The 16,015-nt window shown below is 44.6% G+C and overlaps 1 protein-coding gene across 1 annotated transcript; it reads left to right on the forward strand.

Moving 5' to 3' along the window:
* Positions 1-1,162: 1,162 nt before the first annotated feature.
* Positions 1,163-12,729, forward strand: znf281b (zinc finger protein 281b). Its single transcript, XM_080835697.1, has 7 exons — positions 1,163-1,281; positions 4,311-4,854; positions 5,338-5,454; positions 7,559-7,682; positions 8,149-8,241; positions 9,109-9,227; positions 9,604-12,729. The coding sequence occupies exons 2-7, from the start codon at positions 4,375-4,377 to the stop codon at positions 11,401-11,403; spliced, it is 2,733 nt and encodes a 910-aa protein (XP_080691823.1). The 5' UTR covers positions 1,163-1,281; positions 4,311-4,374; the 3' UTR covers positions 11,404-12,729.
* Positions 12,730-16,015: the final 3,286 nt, after the last annotated feature.

The following is a 16,015-nucleotide window of genomic DNA, read 5'->3' on the forward strand; positions in this document are numbered from 1 at the left end:
GAGAGTTATAAAAAACGTGTCCATGTGAGAAACAATCGTTTAATTTAATGTCATAACCAAAAAAAAAAAATGTTTTTTTTTTTTTTTAAGCCAATAATGCCAAATCATTTTGGGGGGGCTGAAGAACATTTTAGGAGGGCTTCAGCCCCCCTAAAACAGGCCTAACGACGCCCCTGGTGTAGTAGACTGAGACTCTATTCACTACTGCACAAAAACTAGACACGTTTGCAAAACTAGACGTTTGCAATGAAGTAGGTAAAACAACTTTCGCCAATATCTCCGTAAGGGAGATGGGTTGTGTGCTCAAATTTCCTGGGATCAAAGAAGACGTTAGTATTCATGTGCAAAAAAATCACGTCTCAGGATTGCTGAGCATGCAAGTTATTTCGGGTGTCTCAACTGTAACTAATACCACTGTCAAATAATTATGAGTTCAGTAAAAGACGGAGCAAACACCGTTTTCTACCGTTGTTGAAACACATCCACGCGTAGGCTCGTTTTCTTTCCATCTGGGAGTGGTTATTCAAAGAAAATATTAAGAACTATATGCTGATAGAAAGAAGGGAACTTTAAGCCACTACACTGCCTGTGCACGATGCAGATCCATGTTGATGTTGTTAGTAAACAAACCAGGTGGGAGCACATCTCCGTGGTCTTTGCGCATGCCCGAGGCAATGTAAACGCTTCACATTTTGCACATGTAAACACGTAACGACAAGAGCCGTTTCCCTTGAAAATGTTCACACCTACACGCGAATACGATACGATACGATAAACTGTTCTGATCACAATATCTCCAGTGAGAATCATGAGAAAATGGAAATCTCAATTGATAATTGATTGATTGGCACATGTATTAGGGCCTACTGAGTGTCATACACACAGAATTCTTGTCAAACTCTGTCTTTGACTCGGCTTCTTGGTCAATTGAGTTATTTTTTTCGCTTGTGTTAGAAACTGTAAATATTTTGGCATTTTTGGAACTATTTTCATGTGTCCATAAACCAAAGGAATGGGCAAAGGCCTAATCTTGACTTTGCCAGTGACTTTGAATGAGATAAAGGTGTAGAGGTCGCCCTCTGGTGGTACGTTAGCATTGCACAGCTACACTAGTTGTCTGTCTCCTCTCACGACCCGTCCGCCAAACCCATAATTCCCCGCGCCCAGACAAGATGGAAGAGAACAGCAGCCGCAGGAGAACAATGTTTTGGCAGTAAAAACTCAAAGGAACGATTACGGGGGAAATATAAACGCTATAGAGTCGTTTGCGATCATGTATTGGTGAGTGTGACTGAACATTACTTTTTGCTTTAGGTTAAATATGGATATGTATCGAATAACGTAGGATGTAAACGGCAAAATCAGATCACAGTCGCTCAAGCGAGAGATGCATTCAATGCCAAGCATCATTGTTTCGGTGTTGCATTGGCCATTTAATGCGGGTTTCATATTATACGAATGCTACGTGGTTAGATTAGCTGAAATATAAGCTTATTTGGCTCCATCGAACCCTTGCTATTTCAGTATGACCTACAGCACTGTAAACTTTGTGGAATGTGGACTAATATACAGTCGTTGGAAATAGCAAGCTATAATTAGAGTTATAGCTAGCAAGCAAACGTTTTTAGCATCCATCTAATGCTATCGCTAGTCAGTTAGCTGGCTAGGCTACGTATTTCTTTCTCCACGAGAATGCATGCTAGTTAGCTAGCTAGTTAGCAAACCTTCTTTCAAAGACAGACTGCATGATTGCGGTCATCAATTATTTAGTGTTTTCGTTTAAATTCATTTTTTTGTCACATTTCCAATGCCTCTCACCAATGACGAATTGTATGAACATGGTACGAACTGGGTATAGATACAAATATATCTATGGCGCGTGAATGCAACATGTAACGATATTGTTTGCCTGCTAGCCATGTTGTAACAAGTCAATGCTTTGATGCGATGAGTTAGTTACCCACACTGTAGCAATGTCTCGTGCGGAAAATAAAGCTTCGAATTACGGTTTCCCATTATTTCCCCATCAGAACTACTGTAAATGCGGCGAGACATTATGTCAAATGATGTGTATGGACAATGGATTAGAGACCGTAAGTAACTAAATGGAATTTCTGGAGTAACTGGCTAGCTCGTTAGCTGGCTATTTTGCCTCGCATGAACGAGGTTAGGTAGATAGCAAGTTAGCTATGTTCATCACAATAGTCCGCTTCGCCGACAATTCAATGTCGTCTAACCAAATGGTCGGTAGACTAGACAATAAAACGCGCATGCCTTCATTTAAGTAAGGCTTTGAAAACCTCACTAAATGAAATTACGTTTTAAGCAAATAGGCCAAGTTCACACTGTCTGGTTAATCTCTTTCATGAAATTTAACGTTAAAATTTCAAACGACTGGAAAATTGTAGGACTGAAGTTATCGATATGCTTAGTGCACTTGTCCCCTGAGAATATGGCATATTGTATTCCGATATAATGGCAGTCTCCGCGTCTTTGTGTCGAGTGTTGTTGATAAACCTTCACATGGTTATTCATTGTAATGCATTTTAGTGTTTCGTGCACGAACTCAAACATGTCATTTGTCTAAGCAGTCGGTGTCAACGTTTTATAACTGACCCACAGGCTAGGTATCACAATAATCCCCATTCATTGGTGTTCGTGATGCATTCACTAAACGTCCCGTATAACTATTAATACGTCTAAGTTTTAGCTCTTAAAAAGTACAGCCAACACTGAACATGCTTAACATGTAACCATGATAAAACATGGCGTGTTTAGATTGCATTTCAATATAGTTCAGTAGTAGGCCTATTTATATTGCAGGGACACCCCCCCCCCCCCCCCCAAAAAAAAAATCACACCAGCATCTTGGACTTTACAAGTTTTAAAATACATGAGTAAAAGCTATTATTTTGGTTTGACTCCTAGTGGATCACTAATATTTGGACTTCCATGGTTATTAACTGAAATGTGTAGCCTACATGATGTGTATCGGAGTAATTTCCCTTGACAGGTCAGTTCTTGATTGGCACCAGTATTTGATGGGTTGATTCCTGCTGTCAGGAGGTTAAGCCCTTACAGTCTAACTAGCTTACGTAGCCTGTAATCCTCCTTGACCTACACAGATAAAGGCTAATCATTGGAAGTTGAGGCTTTGATTTTGCCATGATCTGTGATAACCTCCAGTGACACACATGCTAGGAGCTGACTAATAAACAACTCATCCAGCCTCAGTTAGCCAGTTATTTATGTGAATAAGATACAAGGTAGATTTGGTCCACATGTTACTTTGAAGTGATACCCCACACACGTTGACTTCTGTTACTGAGCATTGTAAATATAGTCCACAGGAAACAGTCTTATGTGGGGGTTTTTTAAGAAAACTATTTTTGTTGTGGTTTTGTTGCAAAACAACCTAACTTGTATTTTCAATGCATAATATAGGAATGTAATTAATTTGGTCTGAATTTCATTCATGCAGCACAATTCAACATAGGTTATATATTAATAGTTGCCTAGATTGATTTATTTCGCTATCCTTAGGCAAAAGTAATGGGGCAGGCGTTTTAATAGACACACTATAAACAGGTCACCATTCCTTTGTGAGATCACATGACTTGGCTTGCTTTGGGCTTGTTAAAAAAAAAAATCAATCTCCTTCCCCTCCGGTCAGAATGCATAGTAATCCTGTAGGGTAAAGCCAGAGAAATCCAATCAAGCAATTAATGTGCAAGTGAAAGGAGGAGCCGTGTGTGCATATAGCCCATCTGTGTATCTTGATTTAATATGGTGTCAAGGCTGTGACCGAGCTTACAAAAGTACGAGTGGGGTCGTGATCGCATGTCTCTGGTCTCCACCAAAAAACTTTGCCCTCAGATGATGATGGGACAGGAAGTGGGTCACACAGTGAATTATTAGTGTCATTATTTATTTAATTTTATTTTGAGAGGGTGTGAGGGAATCGGATTATAAGAACGTGGTTCGCTGTGTGCAGATCTGTGACTGTCCGGCTATTTTGAGAGGCAGTGGAGTGGCAGAAGGACTGCCCAGTCAGCAGCGATGGGGACAGCGTTTCAGACCTCTCAGTGAAACACTCTGCGGGTACAGCATAAAATAGGCTAAAATCTCACCATGTACAACAAGCAGGATTCCCCCCCCCCCTGCATTGTCTGCAAAACCACACAAAAAAAATATAAAACATTTGCTTGCTAACTAAGAAAAAAACAACCGTATCATATCTGTCTTTGCAAGTGATATCCACCTCCTTGCAACTAATGTCTTATCTCCTCTTTCTCTCTCTCTCTCTGCAGGATATCCCCTTTGTAGTGCTTTTGTCTTTCTCTTTCCCCCCTCCTTTTTCTTTCTTTCTCTTGAATGAACGGACGCCCCTTCCTCCAGGACCACGCCAACAGCAGCAGCTTTACCACCATGAGCCTCATCCAGGACAAGTTGGGCAACGAGTTCCTGCGCAGCAACGGCGCCATGGATCCCAACTTCCCACCCGCCAGCATGCTGATGTTCAGCCACCTGCCGCCAGTTACCAGCTTCACCCGTCTGGCCTCGCAGTCAGTCATGGCGGACCTTCCGCAGGAGATGATCCTTAAGAAGGAGCGCGACTCGCCTGAGCACGGCTATTTCCACGGCATGGGCATCAAGCAGGAGAAGCTGAGCGAGCTTGACTACCGCTTGCCGCTCTACGGCGCGCCATCTTCCGGCGGGCACCACGTCACGGCCGTTGCCAACTCCGCGGTGGCACAGGGAGGCGGCGGAAAGGGAGCGGGCAACATGGACATGCTGGACATGTCTCTGGGCAACCACCAGAACATGCTTCTGCATGACCTCAGCCTTAGCAATGTAAGCGGTGATGGGACAGTCCTTTTTTGTGAAAGACACCATTCGTTGCGATAGTGCTTTATTCGTTGAAGCTGTATTATACCCTGTCGGTGTAATGGTGGTGGTTGGATAGATTGATGTATGTTTGGCAAATGTAAATAGTGAGGCCTTGCATGCTGTAGCCTTGCGAATAACTGCATGTAACACTGCGTCTGCGTGTATTATTTCTATAAAATCCAACCGTGTCATAATGTGAATTATCCACGCCATCAGGCGGTGCTTTCAGGTTCCTTGCAGCTATTTACATTTTTAAATTTAAAAATGTTCTTTTTTTTGGGGGCAGCTGACCAAAGTAAATAAAATGTGACCTTAGAAACCTTGAAGGCCTGACAGCTGAAAGCAGACCCCCCTCTCTCCCTTAATTGTTTTCCTGGATGCCCACTGTCTTCATTATTGTCATCTGCACCCCACACCCCCTCATTAGCCTAATCTGTGCTTTGTCAGCAGTTCTCGGGGAGATTGGGGAAGGAGCCCAAAGAGGGCACGGGAAGGCGAGGCAAGAAGGCCAATGGAGAGGGACACGAGGGCAAAGCCCGCAGGAAACGAGGGGACGCCGCAAAGGTACACACACACACACACACACACACACACACACACACACACTTTCTCACAGGTGCTGCTGCTTACAAATCACACGCACACTCTTACAAGAACTAGGACGCACACACAGAGGCACTTACGCAGAGACCTGAAAAGAAAGCCAATAGACAGGCACAACAGTGTAAAGCTCAGAGTTAACGAGGGCTCTCCACCACAAAAGTGCACACACACACACACACACAATACCCCATTATAAGGGAAGTCCATCTCTCAGCCTTCCGCTTGTCCTTGAGAGTGAATACCTTGAATACTCAATTTGACAGAATACTTGATTGTGATTGGCCGTTTGTGTTATGAGATCTGAATAGTGTCAGAATGTTGCCACAGGCAACCAGTAAGGTTTTTTTTTTTGTTTGCAATAAAATGGAAACCGGTTAGCCTCAGTAACTATTTTGACTAAGATACTTGAGTTGTCAAACCATTCAAATATCATGTTCTGACTGATGTCCCTTTCTTATCTCTACCTCTCTTGCTGTTTTTGTTTCCCACTGACTCCTTTTTTCTCTCCTTCATTTCTTCCTCTTTTTCCTTTGTACCATATTCATTTCCTTAGAAATAAACTTTAATCCATTTCTCCTGTACGGCTGAACTTGGGCATAGATGAAGGGTCAGAAGATGCCATCTCCCCTTTTTAATTATTCTACAGTATTGTGTATTGAGTCTTGGGCACTTTAGTTGTTGCACAAAATATTTGTCTTAGGCAGCTTTTTTCTATCCTTATTAGCATTAGCATGGCAATAGGAGATGTGTGTTTTCAGACACTGTTCCAGTGAGCCATTTATGAAAGGGACAATGGCTGCCGAGGTGTTACTTCACACTAAGCGAAGAAAAAGCCACTCTGCTCTGCATCATAAAGTTCTTTGCCTCCACCTTGGCCAATATCTTCCTCACACCTCAAAGGCTGTTATCCCGCAGTGCGGGCACATGATGGCAGCACTCCGGTCCCATCCAATTCTCTCCATGGGGTCTCCATGGGGGGGTTAACTGCTCTATCTCAAAGCACATGGCAGTGACCAATCTAGCTCTTGGCCGCGTCAGTTAAAATCAAATGCGGAATGTTTACATCTGCTACCGTTGATTATACAGTAAATACGTTGTGAAATGAAACAAAAACACACCACAGTTAAAGTTGTATTAGTATTGATTGATTCACATCGATATGAATGGATTACATGACTAACAACTGGTGGAAAGTAATATGAAAATATTTGTTCACTGAATTAGCGTTCTGTCCCAAACAGTTGCGTTCCAGTTTCAAAGTTTCACTTTCGCTTTCAGTATTTCAACGTGAATGAGAGGGAGCACAAGAACTGAGCGTCTAGCAGCGTTTATCATATCATATACATTATATATGATGCATGTATATGTCTGTGGGCACGATCTCAAGCACGTGCAAAAGTTGTTATTGTCCAATTTGAATCAGATACGAGAGACACATGCGCGCCCAGTCCAATTACCAGCGGAATCGAATCGTGTGTCCAGGGGTTTACATCGGAGTCCAGTCGGACTCAAGTCGGACACAATTAATCTAGTTCTGGGGAGACACATGTGTCCAATATCCAATTTAAATCGGACTGAAATCGGAAATTGGACACATTTGTCCACACTGCCGGTTATACCCCGTCTGCAACACATATTTAGGCATGCATGTAAAGCCCACCTAGGCAAAATTATGTTCAGTTTTAAAAATCCTACTTTTCCATGGATAACATTGGATAGTTTGCTTAGCTACGTTTTAATCTGTTGTTGCAAAACTCAAATCCCTTAGCTATTAAGCTGTTGCTGGTCTACGCTGGCTAGCTTGCCAGCTTGGTATTGTCCAGATAACATGTTAGTTAACCACGGAATTCATCACGTTTACATCTTTGAAAAATCTGAAAATATGGTTATTATTCATTCATCATCTTGCTGTACTACACACTTAGTGTAGTAGCCTTGTATGTTATTTGATCACTAAAAACTTTTTTTTAAAGCATCCTCACATTTAACATCACAGACGCTTAAAACCTTTGCAGTGTGCTGTATATTAACCTCTTTCTCTCCCTCTCTCTCCATCTCACTCTAGTCAATGATGCTTGATGGGGAAGGGGGTCCTATGTCCCCGAACACCAAGCCGCACATCTGTGAGCACTGCAACGCAGCCTTCCGCAGCTCCTACCACCTGCGCAGACATGTGCTCATCCACACAGGTGAGACGCTTTCTCTGGTGAACGCATGCACGCACACACATATACCTACACACACACACTACACAGCACAGCTTGCAGATCACGCACTTACTCAGCACATCCATAGGATACCTCTGTTAAGCAATGGTAGCAGTTCTGCTGTAGTTGTGGTCATAGCCACTGTAAGTGGTCTGCCATTAAATATATTACTGCAGCTCTTATGTCCATAATGCATCTTTTGAGGCTGCACACAGAAGACCATATGAATCTGCTAGCTCCTCGTGTCTGTCTGTGTGTGTGTGATTTTACACCGTGTGAATTTAAAAACTCTGTTCTATGTTTTTGTGACTGTATGTGTACATCAACGAACTGTACCTTTCTGTGTGTGTGTGACTTTGAAGCAAGGCCGTGTGAATCTAAAAGCTGTTCCTCTGTGTGTGTGTTATTTTTAATTTAATGCGGGACGCGGGCGCTTGTATTATTTCTGATGGCACAGGGGAGAGGCCCTTCAGGTGCAGTCAGTGCAACATGAGCTTCATCCAGAAGTACCTTCTCCAGCGACATGAGAAGATCCACAGCGGTGAGTCTACACACACATACGTGTGTACACACACACACACACTCACTGATTAACTGCAAGTTAAACTTCTGTATTTTGGGGGTCAAGCAGAGAAGCTGGGCAAGCATATTATAATTTCATAAGTTAAATTGAGGGGACAATAACATCAGCTAGATAACTAGCTACCATTTCATGCAAATGGGAGACTGATATCTAAAGTTTTTTACGGTTATTACTTGGCTTCCTTGGCTACATAGCTAGTTTGCTAGCATATCGTAACGGGCTATAATAGCGGCATGTGTGTGTAATCGGCTACGTTCCCGTTGTCCTGTTAATCTATTATTAAACTTAGCATATCGATTGTTTAACAGGCTGGCTGATTTTTAACCAACTAGCTGATAACCGACGTAGCTACGCAAGCAACTATAGCAACCAGGCAGCAAACAAATGAGGTGGGAAAGTCCCACTTCCCTTTTGCCCATTTGAAGACTAGAATCTAGTTGCTCCCATTCCCACTGATACTCTTACTTGTTCGCCCGGGGGTAGAATGACCCCCAATCTCACGTGACTCCAATACATGAAATTAACAGCGTTTAGAGCAAACCATCTCAATTACTAGCTAGCCCCAGTGTTCAGAGTTAAGCACTCATTTGCACCAGTCAACTAGGAGGAACTAGTGGGAAGGTGTCACTAATAAGAAGAATGCCAGCGTTCAAATGTGGATAGTTTTCAATTGACCTCATAATGTGTTTATACCAAAGGCTATTCTATCACACCTAAGTATGTCAATGTGGACTGGTATATTCTTAGCATGTAGTATTACCAACATGAACAGTGTGCTATTTTAACTGGCTGGGGATGCACTGACTATTTATGTGTGTGGTGCAGGAGAGAAGCCATTCAGCTGTGACCAGTGCAACATGCGCTTCATTCAGAAGTACCACATGGAGAGACACAAGAGGACTCACAGTGGAGAAAAGCCATACAAATGTGAAAACTGCCAACAGGTAAGATTGAGAAGGACTATGGATCTGTTCTGTGCCCATTCGGTGCGATAATCAGTCAGCTTTTGTAGATCTTTTAAAAGTAGATATAGGCTGACCTGTGAATTGGTTGTTAAAACATGTTTTTATTATTATATCATTGGCCTAAGTGCATCTCCTCAACTCAGATTTGTTAGTTTCAGCCCTTACAAAGAACCTTTTTTTTTCGCCTAGGTGGACTCTAGTAGTAGATGTAGCTGTTGTGATTTCGGAGATAGCAGTGAGCTAAAGCGTGTGGTCTATGAAGTGGGTTACGTTAACTGGTTTGCTGCATGAATGAATCCGCACACACAGCTCCGCTGTAATCTTGCCTCCCTCCGCTCTCTGTCCCTTCTCCAAGTATTTCTCACGCACCGACCGATTACTGAAGCACAAGCGCACCTGTGAAGAAGCCATAAAGAAGGGCCTGGACCCATCCCTGCTGGACCTCGGGGAAGATGACCTCGGCCAGGGCAGCTACCTCCTCACTCAGGGAGCCCCCGCCGCCCCCAACGGGGGGCGCAAGCGAGGCAAAGGCAAAGGCGAGGGTGGCGGGGAGCGCCGCAGGAAAAAGGCAGCGTCTTCCTCGCTCCACATGCCCAGGGGACTGGGCCTGCAGGACTACGGCGGTGACCTCGCGTCAGGCTCGGGGGCGGGCCAGGCTGGGGGGGCTTCGTCCGGTGTAGGGGGCAACCACATGGGCCGCACGCCCAAGCTGATGTTCAAGAAGGCTGGCCGTAACAAGGGCCTGGACAAGAGCCTGCTCTCCATGGCGGAGGAGGACGGCAGCTCAGGCTCTGGGATCCACGGACAGAAGCTCTCGGCTGGGGAGGGAGGAGGAGGAGGGGGGCTGGACAATCTGGGTCTCATGCAGAGCTCCGGAGGCCCCAAGCAATCAGGCAACAGCAGCAACTATGACGACGCCATGCAGTTCCTGAAGAAGCGGCGCTACCTGCACGCAGCTAACAATGGGGGAGGCGCAAACGGTGGGGGGAGTCAGCAGAACGACTACGGGCATCTGCCCCCGCCCCAGCAGAACGTCATCCAGGGGGGCCTGGGCGGTGAGCCCACCTTGGCCCTTTTGGACACCTCGCCGCTGATCAGCGTGGACAAGCACGACAAGTCGGGAATCCCGGACGAGGTGCTGCAGAGCCTGCTGGACCACTACAGCCAGAAGCCCGACAACTCACACCACCACCACCATCACCACCACCATCACCACCACGACGATGTCAACTTCGACCTCTCCAGTGGCCACCACGAGCTGCAGCCGGCCGACGTCATTGGGCCCGACGATGAGGACTCGCCAGGCTCGGGCGACAAGACGGTGGTGATGCACGAGTACTCTAAGTTCCTGCTGCAGACACTGGAGCGCACCAGCCACAGCTCGGGCTTCCCACTGGGCCCCTCGGCCCCCTTCCCCAGCCTGCTGACAGCCAGCAGCCCAGGGCCGTCCTCCTCCTCCACCCTCTTCTCTGACAAGCACGTCTACACCACCTCGCCGCTGGATTGCGGATACACGCAGCCCGTTAGCTCACCACTGGGGCCCTCTTCCTCCTCGTCCTCTTCTTCCGCCACCGGCAAACCCCACTTCAGCATGCTGGTGTCGGCACCCTCACCCCCCAGCCACGCCTCAGGCTCTGCGGGCAACTCACAGGGCGGGTACCACCTCAGCAGCCTGGATCCAGCCGGGCACCAGCAGCTCACCCCTTCACAGGAGCTCACTGACCAGCTGGAGAAACAGCACTCGCCTCCCTACCAGCTCGCCTCCGACGTGGCCAATAGAGCCGGTTCTGGAGGTCAGAAGGATGGGAAGAATGGTGGCAGTTCGGGGAGAGGAGTGGGCTCTGACAGCGGAACCACCGCCAGCACCAATGGCAGCTCAGGCAATGGGCCGGTCTACCCGGACCTGGCGGCGCTGGAGCACTCGAAGGAGGTGGACCTGCGCTCCACGTTCCAGATCGAGAACTTCGCCCAGGCCTTCGGCGCGCAGTTCAAGAACGGCCGCGGCACCCCACTGTCAGCGTATGGTGGCCCAGAGGACCACCAGTTGTCGCGGACACCCGTCTCGGAATTCTCAGGGTATACTAGTCTGTTGGCGGACGTCGGCGAGCCCGCTAACTCAGGATCCAAAACTCCCACGAGCCAAAGCTACAGGTAAATGGGGTCGTCCAAGGAAGGGGGGGATAGGGGGGGTCTTCCAACCTCAGTGTTTATCGGAAACCTAATCGACCCCACTTCAACCCCCCCTCCCCCACCAATTCATTTTATAACAACATTTAAACAAGACAAAAAAAGACTTATTACACTGCCATTAAATGTTAATATGAGACTCTACCAGGGAAGGTCTTCAAGACCTCATGCAATTTTTACTAAAAAGTTCTCCTTTTTAATATGTATTCAGTCCCCATGTCTTTATTTTAAAACTTTAGCTTAGTGCGTATGATATTGTTTTTTTAGAAGGTTTTCAATGTAATTTTTTTCTTCCTCGGATGAAAACTAGAGGGTAGCTATGAACTGGCTTGTGTTCCTAAAATCCCTTGTGTGTTTTAGCAATCACGATGCATTTGTAAAATATTAATGATGATAATGATTAAAGTAATAACATGTGTCAGGGAGAGGCCCAGTATTCAAAAGGCAAAAAAACCCTATGTATTGTCTGTTACAATAATGAAAAGTATTACTCAGGAAAAAAAAGCAGCAAACTAAGAGGTTATTTTTGTTTCTCGTTTTTTGTTTCTCTTTCTCTTTTATGATGAGATGCAACTAGCACTCTTGTTTGTATTTTTGACTGGTTTACTTATGAAAGTACATTTATGCGTGCGTTTGTTGTTTTTTTTTGGGGGGAAATCTTCCTCCAGGAAAGAGACTGTAGCCAGTCGTGAATCTGTGCATTCAGTCACAGACAGACCTTATCCACTACTAGTGATGTTATGGAGATTATGGTACCGTTTTACTTTGAAACCTAAACCCACCCTCTCATTTCTCTTGCTTAAGGCCATCTCTCCTACATACACACACGCGCGCACACACACAAGACGCAGACACGCACACAGACGCACGCGTGCACAAGCAGACACGCATACACACACACACGCAGAAGCACACACACGCAGACGCACACACACGCAGACGCACACACACGCAGACGCACACACACACACACACACACACACACGCACACGCAAAAACACACGCAAAAACACAAACACATGCAGACGCAGGAAGAGACACAAACTCTTGGTAAGTATTTATACGTCACTTCCTCTTGAAGTCTGTAGAAGTGGCCACAGGGTGGCATGAGGGGGTGGAGAGCCCGTTCTTCCGTGTTCGCTCTGGTTTGACTTTTTTTACTTTTGTTTGCTTTTGTTTTGGCATCCTCTTCTTTTGCAAGGAATCAATGAGCACTTTTTTAACCAACCGTTTTAACCATTGAGAAAAACAGAACTGATTCAGCCCAGTCACATTTTATGTTTTGATATTGAAAGAAAAAGGTTTGGAATTTTTATTTTATTTTTGTCGAGAAAGCTGTGAGTTTGGGGGGGGGGGTCTGTTTTGGGAGGGGGTGGGATGGGAAAAGTCCTGGGAGGGTTATGATCAAGGGCATTTGGGTGGAGGGTTGGGGGGGGTCGGGGTGGTAGATGAGGTGGGGCAGGGTGGGAAACTTGGATGCTATGCCATTATTGTTTGTAATATTGATATGTAGTGGAGCCTTGGGTTCAAGTTACAGGACCTTCTTTGTATTAAAGTGTATTTAAATATTAATGTTTTTTTTTATTATTATTATTTTATATGTTTTTGCTCCAAGAGAGTGGCCACATTTAGGGCAATCCTACCTCTCCAACTCAAACACTGACTCAGGTGTGATCAGTGCATGCAAACAAAAACAGGCTGTTCTTTTTGTATATCCATATAATCCCCTGCTGATACAAGCCTACAAGGACACACCATCATTGAGCAAATGATACATGGGAAAAAAATACATGCAAGTCTTCTTTTATTTTTGGACCTAAAACCTGTGGTTTTTAATGTATTTTGTTGGCTCTTGAAAGAAAAAGGAAAGAAAGACAAAAAAGACATTTGAAAAATCAGGAACGTTGTGAGAAGATGGAGGAATGAGGACATTTGGTGTGAGCAAAGTGATTGTTTTGCCCCTCTCCCCTTTCCCTTCCACTTAAATGGTAATGCAGTTTTGATAACTTTCTTTTGTGATTGAACACTACTCCGCTCTGTCTTCCATGGTTACTTTTTTTTTTTTTTTACTCTTTTTAGTCTTGAGCGGCTAGAGTGTGATATTTTACAATTTCGGGGTGCTCCAGTGGTGAAATATTACTAGTGGAAAAGACCCCCCCCCCCCCCCCCCCCTTTTTTTGTTTTGTTTTTGCCACCCCAGCTATGCGCTATGCTTTCAAAAAGAGAATAATGGAATGGAGAATCGCAAGAGCGATCGCAAAAAGAAAAATAGGATTGACCATAATATACCTCATATCAGTGTAAACAAGAAAAAGATAATTTTTTTTGTAAGCAGAATCCCAGGGACAAGTGTTAAAATGTTTGTAGTGAATAGCAATTGAGACTTTTTTTCTTAAGAAAACAGAATGACATCCCAGTTAGCGGTGGACTCTTTGGCGTCTCCTGTCCTGATCAGGTCCCGATTCGTCCCAGAGTCCCCAGTTCCATTGGGATAAAGTAGCCCTGTGTTCCAACTTCCTTTTCTTAGCACCCCCGGGGTTTGCTATTCTAGAGAGAGACTTGATTGGAGGGGCAAATGAACATTCTTGTTTGTTTGTTGTTCCTTTTCGTTGTTTTGGTTTTTGATCCATGGAGTCATGCCAAGCAGTGTTGGGTTTTAGGTTGACGCCCTCTTTTAGGATTCTCTCTCTCTACGATGATTTCACATCATCCCTTACTCCCCATCTAACTTTTGTTACTTGCCATAAAAAATGTGTTTTTTGATATGATGTCTAGAATGACTTTTGTTTACAATAATGTACAAATACACTAAATGTGTGTGTGATATTTTTCATTCTGACTTTTTTTTCTGATATGCATGATATGAAGTTTTTTTTTATATGGCATTTCTGTGATCACCATCAACACACCAAAATTTTTGTAGCGTTATGCTTCCCAATGTCCCTTCTCCATTCAGAACTTGTTTTGCAAGGTTCTGCCCATCAAATGACTTTATAAATGATTAGATAAGCCAATAAAAATCTTTTGTTATGAGAACTTACCAGTGGTCTAAAAATTAATGGGAAATCACAAGACAATGACTAAGCTGCTTTTAAATGTTGTAGTTACAGTGAATGGATGCTTCTTCTTTTGAAATCAAACAGAACAGCAGTGTAAAGACTCTCCAACCCCAAATGAATCTTTACATGTGCTAATACTTCAGTAAAAAGTTAATTATGTTCGTAAATGAGATCAGAAGTTTTTCTGCTCTACCTAGCAGGGAGTGTCCTCCACCTTGAGGTAGCTTAAACTTTGAACTTGAACTTTCTCCTCCCAGAACCTTCTGCAAGAAAAATAAAAGCTAGAAACGAAGGCTCCATTTGAAATGCAGCACATGTAAACAAGTGAAATAATGTTTTACTGCTGTTTTCAGTAACGTATGGCTTGAGTCATTTCCTGAGCATGTGGGATCATTAACGAAATGCAAAATGACTGACTGACTGCAAAATATTAGAACCAACCATTGGTAAGACTATAGGAAAATATAAAAGTGCACTAGCAGTAGAATAGTACAGCAGCACCTAGAAGGTGTTACTATTTGGCAAACATGGTCTGGACATTCCATTGGTGATGCCCCAAACAGGTTTTACTCGATTTTCAAACCAAATCTGCAGGTACTGTTTCAGGTGCGAGCTTGGAGAGGTCAGGGTCTGTTCTTTTAAGTCCTTTTCAGACAGTCATCCTTAGAAGTGCGGAAGAGGGGAGACGGAAGTCACTTTAGTAGAGAGATCTTAATAAAAAGCTGTATTTTATATAGTTAATTGTGCTGCAGAGGTGTGATTCAGAGTTTAATTAAGTTTTGTTTAATCGTAACATTTTCTGACATTCTATACTTACTCTACAAAAAAATCGTTGCAGGGAAAACAACTACCAAAGGGACTGCAAATGATGTCTGCAATTTCACCAGTAGAAACTGCCTGGGGTCTAGCTGTGGAAGGAAAAAAATAACCGGAATTCATAATAAAAAGTATGTAGCAGTCCAGTGCAGCCACCAAAACAGCAGCGGCAAGGTGACTGCAAAAAAGCAGCAAAGAGGGAATATAAGGAGAGAGTTGAGAAACTCTTCCTGGAGGGTAAGCCGAGAGTTGCATGGCAAGGCGTCAAAACCCTAGCTGGCCTCCCCAACAACAACTCAGCTCTACCCACCACTGGGGAAGAAGACTGCATTAACATGGCAGAGAACCTTAACCAGTTTTACTGCAGGTTTGAGAAAGTGGACCACTCGCAGGAGAGGGAAAAACTGACAGAGGAGCTCACTGCTAGGATGCCGGGCTACGTAAATAGGCAGCTGCAGCAGGTGGAGGTTGAGCTGGTGTTGAGAAGGACAAGGCCAAACAAAGCACCAGGGCCAGACCAGATCTGTGGCCGCCTCCTGAAGGCCTGCAGCAACCAGCTTGCTGGTGTCTACTGCCACCTCTTTAACCGCTCATTGGCTGAACACTCTATCCCCTCAGTCTGGAAATCTTCCATCATATGCCCTGTGCCTAAAAAGAGTAAACCCACCTGCGACAATGACTACCGACCTGTGGCCCTAACATCCC

This window comes from Sprattus sprattus (genome assembly GCF_963457725.1).
Source record: "Sprattus sprattus genome assembly, chromosome: 3".
Classification (NCBI taxonomy): Eukaryota; Metazoa; Chordata; class Actinopteri; order Clupeiformes; family Clupeidae; genus Sprattus; species Sprattus sprattus.

What these genes read in the sequence shown, in the direction of transcription:
- znf281b (XM_080835697.1), top strand. Translation starts at nt 4,375, where the DNA reads ATGAACGGACGCCCCTTCCTCCAGGACCACGCCAACAGCAGCAGCTTT. An exon ending in ATGACCTCAGCCTTAGCAAT is followed by an intron (nt 4,855 to 5,337) that starts GTAAGCGGTGAT and finishes GTGCTTTGTCAG; the next exon opens with CAGTTCTCGGGGAGATTGGG. An exon ending in AACGAGGGGACGCCGCAAAG is followed by an intron (nt 5,455 to 7,558) that starts GTACACACACAC and finishes ATCTCACTCTAG; the next exon opens with TCAATGATGCTTGATGGGGA.